Source organism: Mercenaria mercenaria, chromosome 19, assembly GCF_021730395.1.
Source record: "Mercenaria mercenaria strain notata chromosome 19, MADL_Memer_1, whole genome shotgun sequence".
Lineage (NCBI taxonomy): Eukaryota > Metazoa > Mollusca > Bivalvia > Venerida > Veneridae > Mercenaria > Mercenaria mercenaria.
This window is the reverse complement of record NC_069379.1, coordinates 33,459,735-33,479,429: the sequence shown is the minus strand read 5'-3', so window position 1 is coordinate 33,479,429 and position 19,695 is coordinate 33,459,735. Positions and strand designations below refer to the sequence as shown.

At 33.4% G+C, this 19,695-nt stretch overlaps 1 protein-coding gene across 2 annotated transcripts in view; it reads right to left on the bottom strand.

The window, feature by feature from the left end:
* Positions 1 to 3,007: 3,007 nt before the first annotated feature.
* Positions 3,008 to 19,695, bottom strand: part of LOC128546239 (fibrinogen C domain-containing protein 1-B-like) — a 41,933-nt gene continuing 25,245 nt past the window's right edge. Inside the window, exons 3-7 of one of the 2 annotated variants that reach the window (XM_053532011.1) lie at positions 14,141 to 14,311; positions 12,022 to 12,152; positions 10,595 to 10,691; positions 6,553 to 6,714; positions 3,008 to 4,683 (exon numbers count right to left, since the gene is read on the bottom strand). In XM_053532011.1, the coding sequence (XP_053387986.1) occupies positions 4,421 to 4,683; positions 6,553 to 6,714; positions 10,595 to 10,691; positions 12,022 to 12,152; positions 14,141 to 14,311 (824 nt within the window). In that variant the 3' untranslated portion in view covers positions 3,008 to 4,420. The remainder of the gene's footprint in view (positions 4,684 to 6,552; positions 6,715 to 10,594; positions 10,692 to 12,021; positions 12,153 to 14,140; positions 14,312 to 19,695) is intronic. The other variant, XM_053532012.1, reaches the window with a different exon arrangement.

Here is a 19,695-nt window from a genome sequence, read left to right as displayed (position 1 = left end):
GTCTTGGTGGTATTTCTTTAGGCAATCAAAAATACAAAACAAAAACAACCAAAAAGAAAAAAATGGGATGATCATAATGTAGTGAAACCATGGTCACATGATTGAGACACGTGATGAAAACGTGAATATTGCGTAGGGAGACATCAGGAAATACCTTCTTTCACCTTCATTTTACAAAACAGCTTCGACTCAACTTTTAAAGCATATACGTAGCTTAAAATCATATACAGACATTCATCTTCACAATCAAGCATCAATAAAATTTTTATCTGGCATGAAAATGACCACTACTAGGCGGGATAATTGCACTATATATTGGTAAGTACTACATTCAAGTGGATCACAGAGGCATATCCAGCGAATTACTACCTTCATGCCTACACGGGTCTGCCATTTCTGTTGCTTCTTTAAAGCCCTGCTCCGAGGCTATTCAAATTCTTTTGTGTGTATACAACCCACGATTACAATAGGTAACAATTAACGGCCCGCCGCCCCCATCCCCCACATCCCGGGGAAAAATTGATAGGTGCATAACCTCTGGCCAATCCCTTTTGTACACTTACATTGATGTATTAATGTATGCTTGTTATATGTGTGTGAATTGAATATGTATATGTACAGCTGAATGTGTTATGTCACCGCTAATATACGTCACGCATGCGCACAGTCAGAATAGATTTGAAGATAAAACTTAAAATCGTTCTTCCATATTTTACTATCTGCGCATGTTTTACAGGTAAAAATTTGTAATTGTTGAATAGATTTTGAAGCAAAAACTAAAGATCATTGTTCCTTGTGAAATTTTGCTGTCTGCTCGTGTTTTTCAGACCACAGAAGAAAACAACCGTTCTCCGTATCATATAGCAAGACAGTTTACACACCATAAATTAACAAGCATCAAAAGACACCGAGGACATCAAGATGAAAAAGAATATATCATATTTATTTATTTATCTATTTATTGAATGTCCAACTGTTGGCATGAAAATCAATGCAGCTCTTAGTATGTGTTTTATCGCTTATTTGTGTTAAAATACTCTTGATTTCTCAAGTTTCTATTTACAATGTAGCTGATTAGGTAGAAGTCGGTAGCTTCCAGTCCTAGATTATGTATAAGTCGGTCGTTTTCAGTCTTAGATGCGAATTAACCGGGGGTCAAAATCTTAAAATAAAGGTAAGTGTGAAAACTGAAGGCCCTGTTTTCATTCAAAATAAAAAAGGGTGCTCAGTAATGGGCATTTTAAAAATTTTAAAAACAAGCATTCAACTAACCTTAACGGAATTAGTATCTTGAAGTTGGTCAGATGCGAAACTACGAATGTTAGTTGCTAGATGTGTGTGCAAATGTCGAAACAATAGAGGTCAAATCAAAATCAGTAAGGTGTACTGAAAAAAGTAATCAGTTGACAGTTTTGTTATGCAGAATGAAATCGGATAGGTTTGTGTGCAAAGCACTGTGTGTTGTTGGATTCCTGATTTTCCTCTAACTTTTTGCAGTTGGTCCATATGTCCTATCCGTTGACAATATTCGTTCTTTGCCAGAAGCAATCATACCTAATATTTAAACATTAAAGATCGCACTTAATATGCGCTAATACGTGTTAATTGGCATTCATCGAGTTTTTCATATTATCAACACCTGGAGAAATCTGAAGGAGTTTCCGTGCAACTACTGTTAATCGATTTTCTATAAATAACCTAATTAGTATGTGATCATATTTGCGCCCGAAAATTCGTCAATTTTTGTAGATCACTAGTTCTGCATTGATTGATATAATAGCTTACGAATTGGTAGCTATGGCGCCCATTTAAGTTTATTCCTACATAGCTAAAAAGTGTTACAACTTGCTGGAACCTATGGAAGGTATAAACTGGTATTTTTCTATTGCCCGGAAATGTTCGGAACCCTTCGTAAGTACACGATTCCGGATTTGTCTCTCCGTTAGAATTCCGTTTCTATTTTTAGCAATGGATTATTGCTTTTACTCTTTATCATACACCCGTATATTTCGTATGTAATAGAGGTGGTGATGCGGTTTCCCCAGGCTGTCACTTTGCAGGTAGAAAATAGTTAGAAATTGTCAGACTGGTATTGCCTACAGAGTCTTATAAATGACTAATATTGTTAATGGATTTTAAGAAAGCATACAAATGCATGATAACTTGATCATTTAATTGTTTCTTTCAAAACTCTATGTTTAGTTGATTTCTGCTGAATCGAAGGAAAACAGTCTCCGGTCGGCTTGCGAAAAGTAAAAATAACTAACATCTACCAGCTCATGTACCTATTGGGATCTAAACAGGACTAGTTTCCAGCAGATATAGTTTAAGAGCGCGTAGGTGTCATTTTCGCGATCAATCCAGTCCGATTCATTCGGAATCGGATGTTTGTTGTTCGTGTCTAAGAAAAAGCACCGTTTCACAAAACTTGTATTTACGTTACATTTTACGACGAAACCTTCACAAAACTTGTATTTACGACCAAACTTTGCCTATGTTTACAAAAATCTTCCTCAATGAGGCATGGGGATATCATTGTGCTCGTTCACTATTTTAACTTGTCTAGGCAACTAGCAGGGAAGAAAAAAGAAAAAAATAATTCAAATGAATATTCTATTTGTATTGATAAGGGTTATTTCAATTTCATGGTATCAATTACATTACATTTGAATTATCAAGAGTTTGTTTACTACAAAATCTAAGTTATTGAGAGAAGGCTTCACTTGTTTTGGCATTGTAACTGCTTTTAAACGTCAGGTTATTTTTAATGTGTATTGTTGGAACTATTAATGATAAAGAGATGAGTAAAATATCTAAATTACTACTTATTGCGATCTCTAAATAACAGCAGTTCACAGGCAAAATATTTGATTGGATACTGGTTTTGGCACATTTTACTATATGTTTTATTCCAAGGAATCACTACGTGGTGGTAGTTACATTTTCCGATGCAGTAGGAAATGAGGTCTTGCGGTATGAGTTTCATCTGTGTCAAATATTTTCAGAAAAAAAATGAAGGAAAAATATGAAAATTTGTCCGGTTACTGGATCCAAGCCAGTATTATAATTAATTCATCTAACTGTACCTACAAGTATCAACAAGATATCTGAACAGTATGACATCTATCTTTAATGCTAACTCCATTTGGTGGCAAAATAACTATGGTTGTTAGTTTTTGACATACTAAAAATCTGTTATTTGTTTTGTTTAGTAGCAGAGAAGGCTATCTTTGAATGTTTAGGGCTCGAAAATAAAAATAAAAAATAAAAGCTCAAACAAATAAACGTAAGAAACAACACTATTTACGTCCTCTACCAGTTTATTAAATATCAATTCATACTTTAGACAAACAGTTTTATAAAATGTTTACTTGCTGATTTTTCTTAAATAAAGATATATTATGTTTAACGGGAGCTGAAATTAGCTCGAATGCACGTGTGTTTTATAACAAAAAACATGTTTGGTCCTAAATTGTATCAAAATTTAGAATGAAATTTCTTAAAACCTGACAAACATAACAATATACAACAAAACAAAGTGTGGATATAGAAAATACAATTTGAAACTATCTGTGCATTTTACTATGGTATCGGTAATGTTAGAGAAATAAAATTCTTCGTTTAAAATATAAACCACAAATGTTTGGAAGTATGCCCTGGTTATGGATATTAAAAAATTTAATAAAAATATTGACCTACACCAATAACAATGCTATGTTGTTACAGTACTGTAATCCTAAAATAATCTTCTGCAAAAATGTCATGTCTTTAAAAAAGACTTATTTCAAACATCTTTCAGTTAAATATGCCATATGAATAGGATTTTACATTAATTTTATCATTAGATAAATCACAAGTCTAGAATCTAATGCTAGTAATGATTATGTAGTCATGAAACAATATCTATAAAAGTAACAAAAATTATTCAGTATTCTCCCATAATATAAAATGTGACCATGAAAACGCTACCGGCTAATGCATGCTATTTGCAGGAATAATATTTTTTCAATTATAGATAACGAACTAGGAAGAAGAAATTAATAGGTAGTACTATCAATGAATAGTAAGCGTGATGGATACTTCTAAAATGAAAATTAAAACATGATATATGAAAAGTAAGCTATACATGTAAAAACTGAACATAGATATATCATATACTTTATACCATTACAACACAAGGTTTGTGCAGCATTTAAATATTGAATGACAGAAGAATAATTATGAACAGATGTTATTTGGAGGATTCATACACATGGAACCAAGAGTATCAACACCAAAATAGTTTCTTCCAAACTGAAACATACTCAAAAGGTGCAGTTTCATTTGCATTTAGTATACGTCATGAAAAATCACATATCAACTTCATGAAAGACTTTGAAATGAAAACTGCTTCCTGAATAAAATTTCAGCCACCTGGATTTCAAACTCGCCGGAACATCATTTTAACGGCTTTTAGCGATTTCAAAAATTGAAACGACGTATAGATCATTCCCCTTTCTGCATTGCCTGGTCGCTTTGTTCCTGGTGTTACATACTCTCCATTCAGGTTGGCGAAGGCGCACTTGGCGTACCACCATCCACCATGGTCTTTGACAGCGCAATGTTTAGAAGATATACCATCACGGTCAGCGTCGTAAGTTGAAAAATGGTGACCATTATTATATGACAAACCGTGGCTATCACCTATTGTTACAAAAGGAAGAAAGAACGGATGATAAATATGAATCATAGCTAAACAAATTTGAAATGTGTAAATAAACGATGCAAAGATGTAAATAAATTGAGAAGCCTATGATGCGAATTATATCAGAGTCGCTACATATAAAACTAAAGCAAAAAATGTATACTAATAAAACACGTACCGATATGAGAGTTTTTTACACCTGTATGTAAATCAAGATATGTGTACGAATCCGCAAATTGCTCACAAATATAACTTAACATAATCAAGTTACCATAGCGAAAACCATTTAAAAAAAAAATTAACATGTGTAATGCATCATTTCGAAGCCTCGAAAGCTTTTAATAAGGATGACATTGAATTAATAGGTGTCATAAACGTGGTCCCTCGGACTGAAAGTCTTAGAAGAGTTTTGAACTTGCTTTGTTTTTCACTGCTAATAATTATATTAGGGTAAAAAAACACATGTCAGAACTGCTACAGTGCTCCCTCTCTACAGCGGCCCTCTGAACAGCAACAACACTTGTTACTGACTCCAAAATATGCTAATTGTTCTTTATTCTACCTCTCTATAACAATTCCCTCAGAGCAACAACCAAAATTTCGGTCTCCCAAAGGCTGTTGTTGTGGAGAGGGAACACTATAAATTGATGGACAACATACATATGTACTAAAGGGTGTGTAAAACGTTCGTTCCTATTTTCACCATATGCTTCATTAGCAGATGAGTAGGCAACTGCTGCAGTTATTTAAACATGCAAACAAGAATGTATATCAGTTTTAGAAAATAAAATAAAAATATAATTTCCGGAAAACTAGATTCTTTGTCTATAAAACATATATATTGAAATCTATTTCGAAAAAGTAAATATTTTAACTATCCCCTTCCTCTTAATTATACAGTGTACAGGTACTGTTCACTTAAATATATTCAAGGTTCTGGCTAAAGTAGCTTATAGGTATGTTCACCAGAAAAGGAAAATGCTCAATCAATAATAGTTACGAAATGTAAAATCTAGCCTGTAAAAATGTCATCAGCTTAATTTTATCCGAAATGGCATTATCCAAACTTGGCACACTTTTTAAATGTGAAATCTAGCTTACAGTGTACATGCCAAGTTGTATTTGAGGACATTCTTATATACCAAACAGGTTTTACAGTAACAATGCAAGACGTGCCACAAAATCCATTCGACACTATTCAGTTTATTAGGGTAACAAAAACGAATTAGAACGAATTTACTACACACTCTTTATGATAAAATGTTTCGTGTGATGGCATGTATTTGGTGCAACATAATATATATATTGTATATTTTTCTTTTAGTGTAAGATCGAAGTATCCTTTACTCACTGAAAGGAGGTATAAAAAATCTTCACGACTGTTGTAACCGTAAATGAAAATGTAAAACTAAAATATACAAATTTTATCTTATATGTATAATAAACAAACTGTTTCTGTAGTGCATGTGTTGTAAATAGTTTTAAAAACAGGTTACCCGTACATCTTGTTCGAAAATTTCACAGTGTTCATGAAAGAAGTTATTAAATGATTGTAATATCTTTATATATCTGTGTTACGTTTTAAGGTGGATACATTTTACGTTCGTGAAGTTTTTGATTAATTTGCATTCATAGACGAATATTTTATAACAGGTCTCGATTATTTATAATCACTTTTCCTCCTAATTCTATAACCATGAAGAAAAGATTTGATATTTTTGCTCTGAGCATACAAGATATTTTTCATATTTTTATTTCAGTAATCCATTGTGAAGAATGTTATACACAGGAATAGTGTTTGAAATTATCAAAAGAGCATGTCATTTGTCGACAAGACAATGTAAAATCAAAAGAAGCGAAGAAAATACCTGCTGTACCCGTTCCATGATCAATGTGGAGAGTATAGTTTGGACCCTCGTCAAGGTAAAAGTTCTGGAAAGTTTCATAAGCAGTAGTGCCATCAGCCGCCGTTAGATCCAGTCTTAACTCAGTTTTACCTTGAGATGCCATTTCCTTGACACTTTTAAGACCTACATGATGAAAATATAACCGTCATTTTGTAAAATACTTTTTGTACATAACTGTTGCATTTTCTGTTACAAGCATTGTTTAAAGGTCCATAATAGATTCTTTTATCGTTTATAGATCATAAGAGACATTTTCACACTACTTATCTGTGAAACCATTCACCATAAGAAATAGTCAAAAGGTATTATTGTATAAAATATCTTCTAATTATTAAATCGGTAAATTGATATTACTAATAATTAAGTTTCTACCCGCTGTAGTTTACCCATAGTGTCAAAGTCAAGATAATTTTTTGGACAATAGTTCAACAAAAATAAACTTAATTTTCTAGTTACTACCAACCAACCAATCCTCATGAATCAGAGGTGCAGAACGAATGATTTCAGACTGAAAGCTGACGCTTGAAATGATCCTGTATAATTGAGGACAATTTGCAAGACAGCAAAATGATTAGAAATTAAAATAAACGAAAAATGTATATTTATAAAACAGTGTTTAAAATAGGTATCGTATACGTAGTGGACGTGTGATGACAGTCTGTAATTTCGGTGAGATCACGTGTTCTTGTTCGGTTTTACGACATTCTTCGTACATAAATATAGCTCAACGCACACATAATTTTCGTAAAAACTGAAGATTGCCGAAAAAAGCAGACAGAGATATTCTGTTAGTCATAATGAATCTACTGTTTATTTATATATTTTCGGAAGTTTTACCGAAAGATTCATAGCATAAAGTAAGTGATTATTTAGGATGTTTATACCCCACCATTAAAATGGAGGGGAATTATATAGCGCTACGAACCCCTGTCTCTGTGTGTGTTTTCATGTGTGTCAAGGTCACATTTCGAGACCTCAAATTGCATATTTTTTTCTTATTTAGACTGTAACTGATGTAAACATAGATGGATATATCTAAACGGTTTGGCAAAATCTTTAACATAGTAGTGTTTCGCGTTTGCTCTAAGGTAAATGTCACTCTGTGAGGTCAAAGACTTTACGTCATTTTTCTTTTTCTTGTCCGTACTTTAACATTTGACGCATGGATAGGTTGGTCATGTCTATAACTTCTTTATACACATGATAGATATTCAAATAACTTGGCGTAAACATTCAGTTCAGTAAGGTGACATGTTCCTTACAAGACATATAGCCCTTGCTTAAGGCCATACCAAATTGATTTGTGGTTAGTCGGAACTACCGCATCAATGATTTCATTCTCGAGAAAAAGAAAAAAAAAATTCACTCGCCCGCACGTACATAAAAATCTACGAAAAAAATTTTTTTTTCTGATTACGCGGTCCGGAACGACAACGGTTAAACAGGTTTTATCGCTGTTTTAATGCGTCAAAGTGATATCGATCGGAATTCATGCGTTCGTAATACATGTAGCTGATGACTCAAACTCAAAAAGTCAGGAATTATGGTGTTGTTCATCATTTGTTTTAAATCTGGAGTGTCTGTGTTAGTGCCACACATGGCCTTCGATGTGCCGGTAAGTGATGAAGTAGGCACGTTCTACGATTGTTCAATACAGTGAAAAGAACAAAGCCCGACTTGTAAAACGTGCACGGGGATTCCATTAAAAATATTTGGATTAAACATAGAAATATTGTTCAGATAAAGTCCTTCCCAACTCAAAATTTCTTGGTTAATCAAAGCACAACAAATAAAACCTTTAAGAGTGGCCATATTGGGATCATTTTTTGTCCGTCTATTATCATTTTCGACTGAAATGAACCTCTACCACAAAAACTTAAGCTAGCTTGATCTGTTAAGAAATTATTCCAATGGGATTCGAGCAATGTCGAAGCATTTGTGTGCCCAACTCCGTTTGGTCTCATAGTGATTTATTACTTTCCCCTCACCTCTACCGTTTGGAGTTTCACTAGGGGCACAAAGTTGCTCATGTGTCGAAGCCATCTAACTGGGTTTCAGAAGATATGTTATTCCACTTGGGTGCCCGTTTTGTCTTAAATATTCCTCATCCTCTGCAGTTAAATGGGCACGCCTTCAGATTAATGTAGAACAATCAAAATTAAAAATAAGACACTCATCCCTTAGTAATTATAAATACAAAATAAAAACAAAAGTGATTCAGTGAGTTTTAGCAAGAATTTTTTTGCAAAACCATTCATGTAGTCTTTAAAACATATAGAAAAGCTATCTACTGTGTTAGTCACACTGTAAATGTTTAATGTCTGTGTTATTCTTAAAGAAATGTTAACTTCATGTCTAATCATAACTGCCGAAAAATAAAATACCCGCTCGCTCCATGTAAAAGCTACCCACCTCTGAAAAAATCAAAATTGAGAAAAATATATATATATATTTCGCTCGCTCGCTCCCATTTTTTTGGAAAATTTTCCGAAGAACTATTAATCAATTTGGTATGGCCTAAAGGTAAAAGTCACACAAATGAGGTTTAGTCTTAATATTCTGTTGTCAAAGTGTCATTACTCACAGGAAACAAACAAATATGTCTTACCAAACGTATCAGGGGCATCCGAAATTTCAGTTTATTTTCTAACCTATTTCAATACAATCTCACAAATATTATATATAGTATGAGGTGCATTCGACATTTCAGTTTATTTTCTAACCTATTTCACTATAATCTCACAAACGTTATATATAGCATGAGGGGCATCCGACATTTCAGTTTATTTTCTAACCTATTTATCTACAATCTCACACATGTTAAATACAGCATGAGGGGCACCCGACATTTCAGTTTATTTTCTAACCTATTTCACTACAATCTCACAAACGTCATATACAGCATGATGGGAATCCGACATTTCAGTTTATTTTCTAACCTATTTCACTACAATCTTACACACGTAATATATATTATAAGGGGCATCCGACATTTCAGTTTATTTTCTAACCTATTTCACTACAATCTCACAAAAGTTATATATAGCATGAGGGGCATCCGACATTTCAGATTATTTTCTAACCTATTTCTCTACAATCTCACAAACGTTGTATATATTATGAGGGGCATCCGACATTTCAGTTTATTTTTCTAACCCATTTCACTACAATCTCACACACGTAATATATAGTTTGAGGGGCATTCGACAATTCAGTTTATTTTCTAACCTATTTAACTACAATGTCACAACCGTTATATAGAGTACCATATAGCGGTTTTTTTTCTACGGGTGGGAAAATTCTGCGATTCGTCGGTCTCTCGGTATAATCGCAAAAAATATTTCCAGCAGATGTTTTGCCCAGGAAAAATTTAAATCGCAAAAAATTCTGCATTTTTCACCAACTCGCACACTATGTTACCCGAGGCTATCCGAAGTTCACTATGGGATGGCCTATTTATTGGATATTACCGCCGTCGTTTATCAATTACCGATAATGGTATAATTGAGTGTGATGGTCAAACAAATTCCTAACTGTTATGTTTCTTTCATGTTATAGCAGTTTGCTAACATATACATTTTCAATTCTAATTATATCTTACAATGTATTCATTCAAAGCAGAGTTTCTATACAGCAGTTACCGGTAATTTAGTTTCTTTGTTTTTCACCCGCTAGTAATTCTCACATCGACGCATCATATGGGATACAACTTTGCATTGAAAACGCAGAAATCTCATTTTCTTTCATGTTAAAACGCAGAAATAAAACACGTTTTGACTGTAGAAATAACCCGCTATACAGTATGAGGGGCATCCGACATTTCAGTTTATTTTCTAACCTATTTCACTACAATCTCACAAACGTTATATATAGTATGAGGGGCATCCGACATTTTGGTTTATTTTCTAACCTATTTCACTACAATCTCACAAACGTTATATAGAGTATACATATTTGTACATATGCAGATGGCTTTTCTAACGCTTAAAGAGATAAAGATTACCTAGCCAAAACTCTGTTTCCAAATTTCCGAACCCTGTCTCATATTCCGAAAAGTTTCTGTAGAAATCAACTGAACCGTTAAAGCGATATTGGAAAACCTGTAAATTTGAAGAAAAAAAAACATAGTTGTAGGTTTCCGATTTTTCTCAATCACACATTTTACAACAATTTTCTTAAATATCTGCTTACATGTACACCTATATAAAAATCAAACAATCATTTGCGGGTTAAAAAATAAGTTGCAATATCATCCCTCATCAGATGAAATCGCTTTCCTTTTGGTTGTTTAATAAGGATAAATTTCTTTCCAGCACTGAAGCAATAATGTTTGTCACCGCCTTTATTATTGTCTGTCCGTCCTTCCCAATTCGTGTCCGGTCCATAACTCTGTCATTTGAGGAGAGATTTTAAAATTTGGAACAAATGTTACCCATAATGAGACAAAGTTTCACGCGCAAGACCCAGCGCCAGTTAACAAGGAACAACGGTAACGATGCAAATCAACGTTTATTCACTTTAATGGCAAAGAACCTTAAATCAACTCTTTTCTATTACAAATGGAGGAGATAAGCAAAGAGTCACAACCCTTGCAAGATAAAGCTAACGTAAGTACACCTTATACAGTGGATCAGGTCCCTAGCTCCAAGGTCAATGTCACACTACAAGATCAAGGTTACACTAAGCGGTCAAACTTAACACTGTCTGTTTTGTGTTTCTCATTGAAGGATTTTGAAATTATTTGGCACAAATGTTTCCAATAATTAAAGGACTTAATTGATATATTTGAAAACCGTGACTCGGCTTAGTCTTTTAGTTGATTCAACTGGAGCGTGAACTTGATATACCAAGTGCACGAACACTAGGGGCAGTGACCAACTTGCTGAAGTATCTGTCCCTTTTAGGTATAGTGTGGCTGGGATTGTCAATGCTGTGTGAATCTTAGATAAATTTTACGGTTGCTCTAAAAATGCATCCTACAGGATAAGCTTAATTTGACACTATTTAGATTCCAGACTCTTAGAACGATTACATATTGATAAACGATGTTATTACTTCTGCTAACGTACGAAGCTGCCTTTCATTTGTTGATTTATCATGAGAGTGTGGACATTTAACACTAACTCGGTTTGTCTTTCGTGACGGATATCGAATACTTAATCAAATTCACCATTTTGTAAATCCATAAGAATGCATTTAGTCCCATGAAAAGGCCGATCATGAGTTGACCCCCTGGTTACTATGTATCTTTAAGTACTTACAATTAATGGTAAAGCTCTTTTCTAAACAAGTGCCATATATAATCAATTGCATGTGTGTTTCTTATTTCTTTTGAAATAAGGAACTTCAACAAGAACATTCTTTTTCAATTAATATGCTTTTCTTTTATATTGATTGATGCAAAGAAAACAGATAAGATTAGCTACTTACAGTCCAACCACCGTTATCAGTGTTCATATCGCAGTATACTTTGATCGTGCGTTTGGACTTCCACAAGTTTACAGAATACACTCCACTTCCAGCATTGTTTTCTTTGTTGAGTACATCATAGCAGTCCGTATCTGTAATAGGGAGTTGTTATAAGATCGGTACTATGCGTGGTTATCTAATCTGTAAAATGGCGTTTTTATATAATTCGTAAAAGGGTGTTGTAATAAAATCTGTAATAGTGCGTTGATATGTAATATGTAAATTTAAATGAGGCGTTGTTATTTGATATATATTCTGTGATAGGACCCAGTAATATAATCTGTAATGTTGCGTTTTTATATAATATGAAGTGAGGCGTTGTTATATCTGTAACAGGCCGTTATCTTACAATTGTAATAGGCCGTTATACTATCTGTAATATGACCCGGTAAAATAACTGCAATGGGTGTTGTTATATAATCTGTAATAGGGCGTTGGTACATAATCTGTAATAGGGCGTTGTTATTCAATCTGTAATAGAGCGTTGTTCTTTAATCTGTAATAGAGCGTTGTTATATAATCTGTAATAAGGCGTTGTTATATAATCTGTAATAAGACGCTGTTATATAATCTGTAATAGGGGGTTGTTTTTTAATCTGTAATAGAGCGTTGTTATATAATCTGTAATAAGGCGTTGTTATATAATCTGTAATAAGACGCTGTTATATAATCTGTAATAGGGGGTTGTTTTTTAATCTGTAATAGAGCGTTGTTATATAATCTGTAATAAGGCGTTGTTATATAATCTGTAATAAGGCATTGTTATATAATCTGTAATAGGGCGTTGTTATATAATCTGTAATAGGGCGTTGTTATAAATTCTGTCATAGGGCGTTGTTATATAATCTGTAATAAGGCGTTTTTATATAATCTGTAATACGATATTGTTATATAATCTGTATTAGGGCGTTGTTATATAATCTGTAATAGGGCGTTGTTATATAATCTGTGATAGGGCGTTGTTATATAATCTGTAATAGGGCGTTGTTATGTTATCTGTAATAGGGCGTTGTTATATAATCTGTAATAGGGCGTTGTTATATAATCTGTAATAAGGCGTTGTTATATAATCTGTAATAGGGCGTTGTTATATAATCTGTAATAGGGCGTTGTTATATAATCTGTAATAAGGCGTTGTTATATAATCTGTAATAGGGCGTTGTTATATATTCTGTCATAGGGTGTTGTTATATAATCTGTAATACAACGTTGTTATATAATCTGTAATAAGGCGTTGTTATTTAATCTGTAATGAGACGTTGTGATACTATAAAAGAGGACGTTATGATATAACTGTAACGGGACGTTATACAGTTTGCGTTACGATGTTTTAATAAAGTCATTATTATCAAATGATGGTTTAAATAAGACTTCGGAAACATATTTTAAGACAGTTATTCTAGAATTCTAGAACGTATTGTTTTCCATTTTTCTTTTAATCTTTTTGTTTTATGCTCCAGTTTACTACTTAATAAAACGGTAAAAATGGAATTGTCGTTTTCAGGCTATAACTCGTGTACATAAATAAATATGAAATGGTCAAATACCATTGTTCTCTGAAATGTACGGTTCATTCATGAAAAGACATTAATTTGTTCAAAGCTGAAAGTAATATAAACAAGGATTCTACTCAAGATGGACTGACTTTGCTCACACCGGGATCAAAGCCCTATACCACTGTCTACGCTACAAAATGCCCAAGACTGCCAGTCTAACCAAACAAATAAATATGTAAAATATTGTTGCCATTTTAAAGCATTGTTATTAACTATTTCATATATTCTAACGTTTACAAAGGTATATATTTACTACATTTTTTCACAATACTTTGTTACAATACATAATTAATTTTACAAGCAATGTCGGAGTACACGTTAAATCTAACAAGTTCATTTTAATTTTCAATGTTAAAATTAGTGCCCAGACATTGAATTAGTTTGTTGTTCAAGTTGTAACAAGCCTGTCATTTTACTGTTTGGACTTCTTTTTTATTTTTGGACATAATTTGCTCATAAATATTCATTCTATAATAGTAAAACAATGGTACAGTGCCCTATTTTTTAGCTTGAAAAGACATTACTTATACACGGTCCTAATTGACACACTCTGTCTTCAAGATTCTGTCCGAAACAATGGTCCCCGAAACGGTCTGGAACAGGGTTACTGCAAGTCCTGGTACGACTCTGTATCCCTACTCCACAGGTTGCAGGGCATGAACTCCATCCTACCCATTCGCTCCAGCCTCCGTGAACTGCAAAATGTTTTGATAGCTTATTTGTAACAGTGTGTTTTATGTTATCTCCACATTACTACGCAATGTTTTTTTATGAATAGAAAATTAAACAGCAGTACAGAGGTCACTTATAGCCAAAATAACTTCACGTTTAAAGAAATACAATTTCATACAAAATAGTTCATTATCAATAAGGTAATATAGAAACAAAACCAAATAAAATACACACACATCCATCATGTCATTATATTGTACACAAGGTACAATTATTTTCAATAAAAATTGTATCTCTATATAACATAAATAGTAACGACTTGACTACTTTATGATCATCGAGCGTTGTATACATTTTGAATTCATGCAAAATTCAGCAATTATTTTCGCAGTTTCAATATCAAAATCATGTGTAATACAATTTAGACAAAGTACAAGAATATTCCCTTACGCAAAAAATTAGTTCATATCTTTTATCCTACCACTATGCATTTATCAGGCCGATATCTGCCTGCCGTGTAAACTTGAGGTTTATTCAGTCAATGCAGGTTTATACCGTCAGTGCAACTGACGGACTACTTTTTCAAGTATATGTGCTATAGGCAATGTAAACTGGGCCAAGAGTTCAAAGCTCAAACATTTCATAATTTTATGAGGACAGCCGCGGTAAGAATTTTTTAAAAAATTGGTTCACTCTATCCTATTAATCCTCCATACGGAATATGGTACGGTGACGGTTTTTAAAGTCTGAGTGAATCGTCCTTGACTTTGTTTATTTGGCGTTCACTCATTTTTAGTTAGAAATTTACACAAATAACCAGATTTAAGCAGTTGTTTATTGTAATTATTGGATCTAAACCATTCTTGGTGGAAGGAATTTCATTATCTCACATTGTCTTGTACGAAAATGAAGTAAATTTAAGACTGCGGGCATTTGAATTCATCTCAAGCGTGGTTTTCGGCTGTATTTTATCCGAGTCAAAACCATTCTGCTTGTTTTGTACGCGAATGCCCTGTTAGCACCGATGATTTATACTACACATAACTTCAGAAGTCAAAGTATGAGGCATGGAATAATGTTTTATTGTAAGGAATCGTGTGTACCTGGATCAAGCAGACAAGGGGGTTGAAGGGCATAAAAATTCACAAGTGATTGAAATTCTGGATTATTTTTGTTAGAAAAAAAAACATTTTGATCCTTAAAAATAGCATAGACGCATTAGGTTTAGACGATTGTAATGCGTTGTTTAATGGTATTTTAACCCCACATTGAAAAAGGACAATGGAGATCATAAACTTAAAGCCCTGTCACATTAATACCCACCGGCTGAAGGAGCTTAATTGGATACTAGTTAGATACAGAATACATTACAATATTCTTTGTAACGCCTTAAGGTTCTAAATGATCATTCCAAAAGTTATATTAAGGATATTTAGACGTTCACTGGCCAATTATGAATCTAGAATGTTGTACATAGTCATTTTAATTTCTTATTTATTTTGCAACAAAAAAATTATGCAATAGCCTTTAACAATTATCTTACTGTTAAAACCGTTGAAAGACGAATCCATCTCTTTTGAAACAAGTTTTTTGGTGAAACCGCAAGGTAGTAGATAGTTAGTGACTTCCTCAAGGTAGTAGATAGTTAGCGACTTCGGTTTCTTGTCAGTATCTTATCCGCCAAAATTCTACATATATTGCAACATATTTTTTGTGTCGTTTGCAAATGGTCTATCTCTATGAAAGTTTCTAAAAATGCCACGTTAAGTACCGCTGAATAAAAGGGCCTTTAAAGCACATACATAGCACTAGATAACTCCTGTAGGCTTAGGCTTTGATCGAAGAACGTTACAAAATATAGGACTCGATCTATATATACAAACTTCAAATATGCACTGCTTATTTCAGATGTATATGTAGTTAACTGCATCAAAGTTTACATTCTGGCAAAATTATATCGGAAATTCAAAATGTTATTTGAGCGGAAAGATTGATTCTGGGTAAGATATTAGGAACAAATGGAGACAACTCCACTAAAACTTTATGGTAGACCAAGGTGACTAAGTACGTTTTCATTTTTTTTAAGTCAATATTTTTTTTTTAATTCTAGGCATGGAAAAATTATGCATTATTATTGCAAATGAGTTTGTGTGTAGCTATAATTGGTCAGCTATCAGCGTTTTGAAAAGAAAAAAAACAATGTGTAAAGGTCAAATTAAGAAATGCCCCGTGGAAATTGTGACATTTGCAGAAGTGAAATTATCTACAATATGTTTTCAAAACAACTGACGGGAGAGGGAAGTCTCTACTGTTTGTGTATATGCGTCAAAGTTTGGGGAATTGCCTATAAATATGAGACAATAAAACAATTTGAAGATTGTTTGATGCATGACTATGTTATCAGGTTCTACGGGTACCATAGATAGACTATTTTTCTATTGAAATATCTTGGATAGGATAAGGGTTGACAGAAATTAACTTTCTATAAACTTCTTTGTGTAAAGACGGTATAAAGTATTAATACGCGACAACAATTTCATAATGAAGAAATGCTTAATTGAACAACTGTATACGTCATAGAATACACACTCGAAAAAGTCACACAATGACATGAAATTCTTTAAATAATGAATGATCAAATTGGTGGTGGTTTTGTAATTTTTACGATAATTGAAAAAGAGCTTTATTTGGGTTCACGAACATTAATCTCCAGCTGTAAAACTGTTTCGTTATCATTTTCGAAAAAAACATTAAAATTTCGAATAGTTTGAAATAGTTTATCAAAATATTATGTGCGCTAACGTAACACAGACCTTCCTTGACATGTATTACAACACCTTTTCATGAATTAGACATTTTGTAGAAGCAACACTGTTATATCTTTACTATATATTTCTTAGTGCTAATTCATTTAATTATCTTTTTTAAATGTTTTTTTCAATGAATAAGCTGACAGGAATATCTTAAGCAGCAAGGGCAAATTATAGACATGACCTAATTGTTGTGAAAATAAACATGAACTTGTGTCTAAGACTGTATTCATTTTCCACTCAATCGTAATGGTACAGGGGAAGTTAACTTACAGATAGCTATGCTTGCAAGAACTTGCCTCATACAAGATATATCAGTCTTTTCAAACACAATTATGAAATACTAGAACTTCAAATAATGATATAAACATAACGAGCATACAATTCACAATTGTTAAATCATTTTTAGTTGTTTGACTTAAATTTTATTTAATAGGTTTCTGTCAATAAAATGTTAGGTTATATCTCTATATCCTGTTATTCCATTTTAAACTTCAGAAGATGTGTTAAAATGTAGCCTTTAGAATGTTGTACTTCAAAATTTCTACCACCCAATCTAGTTCAAGACCTGCATTTTTGCAGAGGTCTAACAACTTCTTGTTTGTATTTCACAGGGAAACACCTTGCTGCAATAAGAGATTCACCAATTTAGTGATTCTAGAGAGATGTTCGTCTACATGTGATTTCAGAATACGTGTTGGCAAAATATCTAACTCTAAAGACGTAGTATTGAATTCATTGATGAGATTTTTCACTTCATCTTGAATCAATTTAGTAAATGTTTTAAATTATGTATATCCTTTAAGTTCAAAGTTTTGGTATTCACTTAGGGATAGACGTATTTTTGAAATTTTTGCCATGAAAAAGTCAGCAAATCTTTTGGCCAATGAATTATTAGACACCACTTGAGGCAGTGGGTTTTCTCTTTTGGTACCAGGTAGACTAATAGTTCAGATACCAATCCATACATAGTTTTGAAATCACCTTTAGCGTTCTCTATCTTTTCACTGAGTGTGTTTGTCTTTTGACGTTTGATTTCAAAATTGTATTCATTTCTTACTTGTTTATACGACTCTGTTTTACCATAACGACTCCATGTACGCTCGGACTTTCTGACTTGTTGCTTTAGATGTTGCAATTTTTTATTGAACCACGGTTTGGGTGCTCTCTGAGTTATAGTTTTTTTCTTTTAGGGGAGGTGCTTATTCAGGACATCCTCTATTTCCGATTCAAACTCTTTCAGAAACTTGTCTATATTCTGTGATTCAACGTTTATTGCACTTAGGTCTCTAGAAAATTCTAAAGCGTTCAATTTTTTACAAGTTTCTAAATGACACTCTCCTACTAGTAATAGTCTCTTTTTTAACACCTAAGAGAATTTAAACAACACAGCGATCAGATAAAAATGGTCCAGGCTAGCATTGCTCTACATGAACACCATTAAGTGACTCAGTTATGACTAGATCCAAGCTATGTGGTCCTGTATGAGTACTGAAATCAACATGTTGTTCCAGGCCCATTGCAACTAGGAAGTCCTTGAAGTTTGTAATAGAACTGTTGTCATCGTTAATATGCAAGTTAAAATCTCCTGTTATAAGTAAATTGTCTTAATGTGGCAAAATATTTTCGATGAAATAAAAAATATCAGCAACGAACTGGTTACCAGTTACTACGTGTATAGTTAATTTTTTTGAAAACGAGTTTCCAAATACCATATCCAAAGCTTCGAACAATGCCGTGAGTTACCCTTCGCATATTGATCGTGTTTCTACATGTGATCGCAACACCACCGCCTTATTGATTTTTTCTATAATTTTATTAAACTAAAATCATTATTGACAGCAACACACTATCCCTTTGAAATATAACAACGATAATCTTGAAAGATGGTCATTGCATTTGGACAAATAGGAACATGCACATGTACCTCTCTAACATAGTGTGTGTTTCCCAAATATCATCTCGTACTCCTGTTTTGCCGATGGAGAAGATCATTTGTGCGTTTAGATGCGCGATAACGCATTCGAACGCGCTTGTGTAGCCAAGTTTTTCAAATCCTTCTTACAAGGCAGTCAACCCACTGACTTTCGGATACCGTACTGTCTCTACACAAAATGTCCTGATTCAGTTGATATTTTGTCTATATTTTCCTTATTACGGATTTTTATAGTATAAAAGGGTTCGAAGACAGAACAATGTGTGCTTTCATCGGCACAAAATGTATGCAGTTCTCAGTACATTTCTTAAAGTCTTCGTCGAACTTCGAAAACGTGTACGCTAGTCCACGTAAAGCGGTTTGGCGAAGTGTTTGAGAAAAGTACTTAGAACTGGTGGCAGACGCTTTGTGCGGAGGAAAGCATTCATTTTGATGTCTTTGGCGCGCTTTACTTTATGAAAATCTGTCAAGTAATATGAAATATATAGGTAAATCTAACTTCAGTCGAGTTTTTTTCGAATACACAGTATCCAAAAGTCACTTTGATTGGCCATTTTGGTTCTTATCTGTCTCAGCAAGGTTTTCGATCCGATTAAGTGATCAAATGCTGTCACCAGTGACAAATTTCGCGACGAGACATAATGTTTCGCTTTGATTGATG